This window comes from Phaseolus vulgaris, chromosome 7 (assembly GCF_051622355.1).
Source record: "Phaseolus vulgaris cultivar YP4 chromosome 7, ASM5162235v1, whole genome shotgun sequence".
Taxonomy (NCBI): Eukaryota; Viridiplantae; Streptophyta; class Magnoliopsida; order Fabales; family Fabaceae; genus Phaseolus; species Phaseolus vulgaris.
Genome location: NC_143504.1, coordinates 55117071 through 55125204, shown reverse-complemented (window position 1 = coordinate 55125204; position 8134 = coordinate 55117071). Strand labels below are relative to the sequence as shown.

Sequence of the window (8134 nt, the reverse complement as noted above, 5' to 3'; positions counted from 1 at the left end):
TTAGAAGATTTAATCTCACTTTTGGCACATCACCTTAAGACAGTATTATAAAAAGTACTTAGGATTCCTTTAGGAGATTTCCTTATACATGAGACAAAAAAAAAAGGTTAAAAGGATCGCCAAAGCAACAATAACAAAAGAGGGCCAAAAAGAAAAGAAAAAAAAAACTTCATAATTCACAAACTATACACTGATCAATAAAATGCACATCTTCGAGGAAAAACACTTTAATAAAATGATGTTTTCAATTAAAACAGGGAAAGAAGAAGAAAAGTTAAACATTGTGTTGTGAGTGCATGAAAGATCTTAGATTTTGTATAAATAAACAATGTGTTAGTTTATGATTATAAGATGAAGGAGTTTTGATGGGTGGAGCATTGGAGGAGCACTATCTTTGGAAAAACATGATGAGAAGAGAACAGGTGTGAGCTTAGATGACGTCGAAGGCATGATAGGGTTAATATTAAAATGGTGAGAATAGTGAAAATGGTATCCAACAATATTATAGTTTAATGAAGTTTTAGATATTATAGTGTTCTTCAGAAGTAACCAAATCCAACAGCTGGGGAAATGTCATTAGTTGTCTTGTTTTAAAAATGGGCACCACTATATTTTATGTTTCATGCTTTGGATTATGCCTCCTTAGTTTCTTCTTTTGTGACCAGGTGCAATGACCCTATTTTACAGCTGTCCTCACCCAACCAAATCTTTCTTTCATTCTTGGCATCAACCTTAGTCATGTAATCTGTTTTCTCTTCCATCCTTACTCATGTCACCTAATTGCATAACACATTCTTCAATTTTCAAATATGCTTTTTTTTATTTATTTAAAGAGAATGATACATGCTCTCTAGTATACCACATGTGATTTATGATATGAAAAAAAAAATGTTTTTGTAATTTCATTAAAAAAAACTAAAATTTTCAACAAAGAAATAAGGAAGTTGTGGAGTGATACGAGTTGATATATTATATCAGTTGTTTTTTATTAAATAAAAAAATTTACATTACATTCTTCAACTTTTCTACACTCTCCTAACACCTAATTAAATATATATATATATATACCTTTTTTTATGACCATTCATTTTACATCATTATATTTTTAAATAAAATATCATATAATTAATATTGAGGGTATTTATGTATGACCACTTTGTTAAAATGGCAAGTTTTTACATTATTCATTGGTCTCTACTTCTAACCCTCTTTTTGGCATAAAATTTTGCCCTAGAAACAGAATAAGGGGTGCTTTTGTTACCTTTCAATTAAATTTAGTATTTTATTTAATCGTAATATTGATATAAAGTAATTATAGTTGGAAATCATGAGTAAAAAGGAGAATTTTGAGTGTGCAATTAAAAAATATTTTTATTGTGATATAATTTATTCCATAACACTACAAGAAAATCATGAAATAAAAATCGATTTTAGAAGAAAAAAAAATAATTAATTGCTATAGTGATTAGATTAAATACTATTTTAAAAACTAAAAAAAATAATTTCTAAATTATTTTTTATTATTGTTAAATAGTTTCTAAATTGGTATCTAATTAGCTACCAAGATTTTTGCTACCAAATTTAGAATCTAAATAATTGGTAGTTAAAACATTGGTAGTTAATTAAATATCAATTTAAAAACTATTTAAAAATAATATAAAATAATTTAGAAACCAAAAAATTGTTTAGTCTCTAAAATGGTTTCTAATTTAGTCACTATAGCAACTAATTATTTTTGTCTTTAAAATTGGTTTCTATTTCATGATTTTTTTTAATGTAAAAGAAATAGCATTAAAAAAAAGTCTTGTATTTTATTTTAGAATCTATGCAGTAAATTTTTTTATCAAATCTTAATCCGTATTATGAAGTTAAAATTAAATATAATGGAATAACAAATAAATAAGTTTGTTGTAATTATTATCCAAAAGACATAAAAGAGTGTGATGGTATTTTGGTGATTTGGTACTTGATGGAGAAGCGTGCAACATTTTGAGTGTGAGTTGGTCTCTATGGTTTAAACATGTTCTTAAAAAAGTGTTACCCGTAGTACCTTAAACAGTGAAGTGGATAGACATCATAAGAACTTCAGAAAGTGACCTTTGATTGAGTGATGGAATCCAGTTGGGGCAAAACTTCAGGTATAAATATGCTACAAACACTGCACCCAAACACATGCAACAAACATTCAGTGTCACAGAAATTGGAAGAACAAACTTGGAAGCCTTATTGCATGTATTGGGGAGAAGTTTTGGGTGGCCATATGGGTAGGGGTGTGATGGAGGAGGAGGTATGGAGGAAGGGACCTTGGACTGCTGAAGAAGACAGATTGCTTGTTGAGTATGTCAGGTTGCATGGTGAAGGAAGATGGAACTCTGTTTCTAGGCTTGCAGGTAACACTCAACCATACTCTTTTGCTGCTTTGTTTATTGAATTTTACATTTATAAGTCACAATCCCACTATAGAAGCAAAACAACTGAAATTGTTTTCAACTTCTACTATCTACATAGTGGCTACATACATTCATGTGTAGCTTAAAGATCTTCATTCTTAATATTAAGGAGTGACTAACTGTGTATTATTGTGATTAGGGATAAGGTGAAGTGATTATGTGACAAGGGTAAATGATGTGTGTATTTTTGTTGTTGTTGTTCATGAACAGGATTGAAAAGAAATGGGAAGAGCTGCAGATTGAGGTGGGTGAATTATCTGAGGCCTGACCTCAAGAGGGGACAGATAACACCACAAGAAGAGAGCATAATTGTAGAGTTGCATGCTAGATGGGGAAACAGGTAAAATTCATATGCCTATTCTCTTGCTTTGCATGTTTTTGGCAGCATATTTTTCTGACTTCTAACAACTAAAACAAAAAACTTCAGGTGGTCAACAATTGCAAGGAGTTTGCCAGGGAGAACTGACAATGAGATAAAAAACTATTGGAGGACTCATTTCAAGAAAAAGGCAAAAAGTCCCTCTGATGCAGCCGAGAAGGCAAGAAATAGACTCCTGAGGAAGCAGCAATTTCAGCAGCAACAACAGCAGCAGTTGCAGCAGCAGCAGTATCAGGCACAACAACAACTACAGTTCAACTTTGACATGAAAGGCATCATGGCCTTGCTTGAGGACAACACACATAGAGCACCTTATATATCTCAATCTAGAGAAGAAATGGTAAACATGCAGCAAAACAGCACAGAGGAGCAAGGGTTCTTGTACTCCATGCTCAATGGCCACCCTTCTGCACCCGAGACCTCAGCTGAAGAAAGTTTGTGGGGTGATGGTCTGTGGAACTTGGATCATGGCAATTTCACTGTAGCTAGTGCAGCAAGCAAAGTTGGTCTATACAATTTAGTTGCTCCCTTTTGTTAATGGTTTCGAAAAAGTACTCCTAGTTAATCTAAGTCCTAATTTCATATGGCTCCAAAAAAAAACCTAGAGCTTTGGAGTTTGGATGAGTTATTATTGTTTGCTGCATAAGGTGTGTGGTAGCAGTAGTAAATTATATTCTGAAGGCAACTTAGTTTGTAACCTGTCAATAAAGTGTCTCATTTTTTTCTTATAAAAGTTAAAAGAGAGATAATATTTTTACAATCCCTTACCAAAATATAATTGAAAAGATAAATGACTTTTTACGGTGAGGATCATACGATCAATCACATGTCTCGTTTCTATAAATGATCGACATCGACCGATATCATGGTCTATTTCAATGGGTTAACCAACATCTTACACTTAAATAGATTCAGTGAAGCTAATCCATGATTAAAAATTAGGTAATGTATTTCTAAATATGGTTTAGTTCCCTAATCTGGTCCAATAAGAAAGGCTCATTAGAATAATATAAATAACACACATTCCAAGATTCAAGTACGTCATCATATACAATGCTCTGATAACCGAGCGTCAAATACCTTTATTAACTTGGTCTAAATGTTTTCTGCAGGTACCATCCGAGTCTGAACTATGAGAAGACCGAGAGGTGAGATGAATAAAAAGTAACAAGAAACTTGCGAAGAAGAAAATTGAAATACAATCCGACCAACCGAAAAAGTATAAGAGTAATCTTAATAGTTGTCTCAACCCAACCTCTTTGATAACAAGTTTTTAGTGAAATATATAATAGTTAATTTTTAATATTTGTAAACGGGTGTCTTGAAAAGTAACATTTTTCAATATAAAATAAAATTTGATTTTGGATAACAAGCACTGATGACAGAGAACCAAATGCAATAAGAAACTGATAAAGGAAACTTTCCCTTTGCATTTATCCTAAAAGCTTATTAAATAATCACACATGATTTTTTTAATAAATCTTCTCACACATCGAGTCATATACTTAAAGCGCTGGATCCGGAATTTTTTCAATGGGGGAAAAGTATAGATTATAATATATTTTTCAAAATAAGCAATCCCTTATTGCTAAAAATTAATTTATTATATCTTTTTTCTCTTGTATTTTTAGTTTGATTTAAAAATTTATCTTACAGAGTAATTCATTTCTTATGAAAGTAAATATATTATTTCATTACAACAAAATTTAAATAAAAACTAATTTTAAAGAATGGGCAAAGCAATGAAAAGGAAAATGGGAAATATTTAAATGTAAGCACATGCATTGCATAAACAAAAGCCTTTAAACATAGATTATGAAAAAAAAAATTAATACATATTATAATTATTTAGCTATGTTTAATCCATATTGAAAATAAATATAAATTTAATTCAACTTTATAAAATTATGTTATTCAATAGGTTAAACAAACATTCATTCAAAATATTTTAATATTATATTAAAAAATGAATTTTAAATTTAATTTAATCTTATAAAATTTATAAACTCACATCAAAATATTATAAAATATCTTAATTTTTACTTCAGGTGAAATTTTCAAGAATCCCCTTTCTCTATAACACAACTCCATTCTTCAATTACTCACATATCACACACGATATCCTTTTTAATTTCTCAAATAATCTATACATACATATTATCAACTTATCATGATAGAGTTTGTGAAAAAATATATTTTATTTATTTTTAAATGATGGCTTTTTTCAATCTGGCAATTAAGAGAGAAGGTACAAAGCCTCCAGTTTCCGTGTTAATATATATTATCAATTAGCAGAGGGTTAAATTTCATTACTTTATGATATATAGTTTTACGATCGTGCAATTGGTTTTAACTATACAACGTAACATTTAAGTGATGAAGTGACACTGAGAATTAAAATTGCATGATATCAAAATTAAGAACTAAAATTGCATAATTTCTTTTAGTTTTAAATAAATTTTAATTATTTTAATTAAGTTTTTATTAAATATTTGTATTCCACTGAGTATTCAACATTTTTATTTTTATTCTATTGAGTATTCAACATTTTTATTTTTATTCTATTGAGTATTCAACGTTTTCATTAATAACAATAATATTAATAATAATATTTGGAAAGGTTTTTGTTATGTACACGAGGTACATTAACAACAAATTCTTGTTTAAGTTGGAAGGAGCGTTGTTTTTTTAGTTTTACAAAATATCAACTTTTGGAAAGGTGTCAACAGTAATGAGAAGATGTGAATAGTAAAGCCCGTAACTCTGTCACATCACTTCTCTGTTTTTCCTTTGAAACTCAGGACAATTGTTTCCTCACCCCCTATATTTTCATCCTACATCCCATATCTTCTAAATACCTATTTTGCCCTTGTTGGTTTATATATTTTTGAAGAAGCTCACAAACTCCATTTTTGTGTGCTTGAGCTCCATTGTTGTACTGTTATTGGTTTGGAGATTTATTTGTTAAAGGATATTGCTGTAGTAGAATAAGGTTTTGTGGAGCTTGAAGCTAAGCATAAGGTAAACAATATTTTTTTATGCTTTTCAAATTACAATGATTTTCATTAATTTATATATATATATATATATATATATATATATATTAAATTGCACAATCTAAAATGTTAAATATGTATTCAAAATTGGAGTTAGAAATTGTACTATGGAAATAAATGTTTATGTGTTTAAAAGTTATAATTATGTTTCATAGAAATGAAATGATTGATATTAGAATAAAATGTCAAATAAAATTAATGTATGATTGGTATGAATGAATTTTTTATATCTTGAATTGTGAGTGATGAAATAGTTAAAAATCAACGTAGAAATATTTACAATAAATAAGATAAATAAGATAATTAAATATGTTATTATTTGTTTCGGAAAATTTCATTACTTATATTGTAATGTATTTATATATACTTTTAGTGCATTAAAAAAATATTTGTTATTAAAAATTAAATAACTAAGATTATAAAAAAAATAAAAAGAAAATTGTAAATTTCATGAAATGTAAGTAACAAAATTGTATTTAAATCTAAAATTTAGATTATAAAACTATTAAAGGAGCATTGACCCTCCTAAAAGATTCTATATATTTTTTATCAAATTTGTGACGTACCAGTATTCTGCCGCTAAAAACATTGAATTTAATAATTTGGTCAAAGAATGGTGAAGTTTATCATTTATGAGTTGTGACTTTTCTTTAGGTTGCCTTTGGATGTTCTAGACACATTGACTTTCGAGTATATTCTTTTTGCTAATAATTTTGTAATTTTCATGTTTAAAAAAATAAATTATATTAGCTCTTATATTATGTTTATTTTAATATATTTTAAAAATATTTTATAAACAGAAAAAAGTAATATACATATTACCAAAAATTACTGAATATGACTATATTTGAGATTTAAACAAGGGTTAATTACAATTTTAGTTCATAAAATATAGTTGTATTTGGTTTTTAATATTTATAAATAATTTTACTTAACTTTTGACTTTTGTAAAATAGTGATCTTGATATTTTTTTTTAGCCCTTATATACTATTTTTAGTCCATATAATGAATAGATAACTTGTTTTTTAGTAATTATCAAAAAAAAATTTAAAAAAAAAGACTCGTTCCAAATAAACAAAACAATATAGAAACTAGGAAGGATATTGGGTGACCTTCAATTTTTTATATAGAAAGATCAATTTTATGGCTTCTGTTTTTGTATTTGCTAGTAGAGATATATGCTTAACTTCTTAAACGATTGTTTAGATGAGTTTTTTCTTTTAAGAAAAAATTATAATTTAAAAATTAAATTAAATTATTCATAATTTAGAATTAATTTATATGAAATATATAAATAAAATTTTCAAAAATGATAGGAAACAGTTTTTATAAATTAATTTGTATAGAACCTAATTTGAACATATTAAAAGGTTTATTTTTTTCTTAATTTTTTTTAGGAAAAAGTCTTTTCAAACATTAGTTATGGAAGGAGTTGGTGTGTTCTTTACGAAATAGTAACATTTCTACATTAAAATATTGCTTTTTGAAATATTATAAACTCGTCATTCAACCTTCCACCTTCTACCTCTTCCATTTCTTTTAAACCAAAACCTCATAAATTTGTTTAGAAATTTTGTTATATAAAAATTGAGTTAAATTTAAAAATATTTTTTAGAAAGATATTAAATTATTTGAAATCTATATTAATGAAAAAATATCTAATATATAAATGAGTGGAAACTTATTTATGATTTAGGATTTATAATTAATTTATTTTTACATATCTTATTTTATTATGGTTTATTACCATTCTTTTATATAAATTTAATGAATTGGTAAATTTTTCGAAAATTGAAAATTTTGATGATAAAATGTGAAAAAAAAAACCTTATGCAATTAAAAAGCTGAGAAAAGTCTATAAACTTTGTAATTTGGCCTAAGTATAGTTATATTATTTTGCCTTACGAAAACAGATAAACTTCAGTAGTTCAAAAATGATGACAATATATTACAATAATAGAATAATTTTAATAAAAAAAATGAATGATTTTGATAGAAGGTTTAATTTATGAATCCAGATGAATAATAAATGGAGGTCAACAGAAGATCAGTATTTTAAATGTGAATATTGGTTGTCATATTTCAATAATTATCACAATAATTAATTTGTTGATATTATTTGTAGTATACGTGAGTATGTGTCTTTTTCCATAATATGATTATTGTTTTAAAGAAAGTAAACTAAAATACTAAAATAAAATTGAATGTCTTTGTACACAATCAACGTACGAAAAAAAACATCACCCAC

At 27.0% G+C, this 8134-nt stretch overlaps 1 protein-coding gene across 2 annotated transcripts; it reads left to right on the top strand.

Moving 5' to 3' along the window:
* The first annotated feature begins 2048 nt into the window (after window positions 1–2048).
* Window positions 2049–4027, top strand: LOC137830370 (uncharacterized). Of its 2 annotated transcripts, XR_016523581.1 has the most exons (4): window positions 2166–2390; window positions 2661–2790; window positions 2878–3476; window positions 3942–4027. XR_016523581.1 is itself a non-coding variant. In XM_068637660.2 (3 exons), the coding sequence occupies exons 1-3, from the start codon at window positions 2111–2113 to the stop codon at window positions 3365–3367; spliced, it is 900 nt and encodes a 299-aa protein (XP_068493761.1). In that variant the 5' UTR covers window positions 2049–2110; the 3' UTR covers window positions 3368–3562. The 2 variants fall into 2 exon arrangements, 1 of the variants encoding a protein (XP_068493761.1); XM_068637660.2 differs by lacking the exon at window positions 3942–4027 and having other exon boundaries at window positions 2049–2390; window positions 2878–3562.
* Window positions 4028–8134: the final 4107 nt, after the last annotated feature.

Coding starts and splice junctions, on each gene's coding strand:
- LOC137830370 (XM_068637660.2), top strand. CDS start 2,111: ATGGAATCCAGTTGGGGCAAAACTTCAGGTATAAATATGCTACAAACA. Junction 2,391..2,660: donor CTCTGTTTCTAGGCTTGCAG/GTAACACTCAAC, acceptor GTTCATGAACAG/GATTGAAAAGAAATGGGAAG. Junction 2,791..2,877: donor CATGCTAGATGGGGAAACAG/GTAAAATTCATA, acceptor AAAAAACTTCAG/GTGGTCAACAATTGCAAGGA.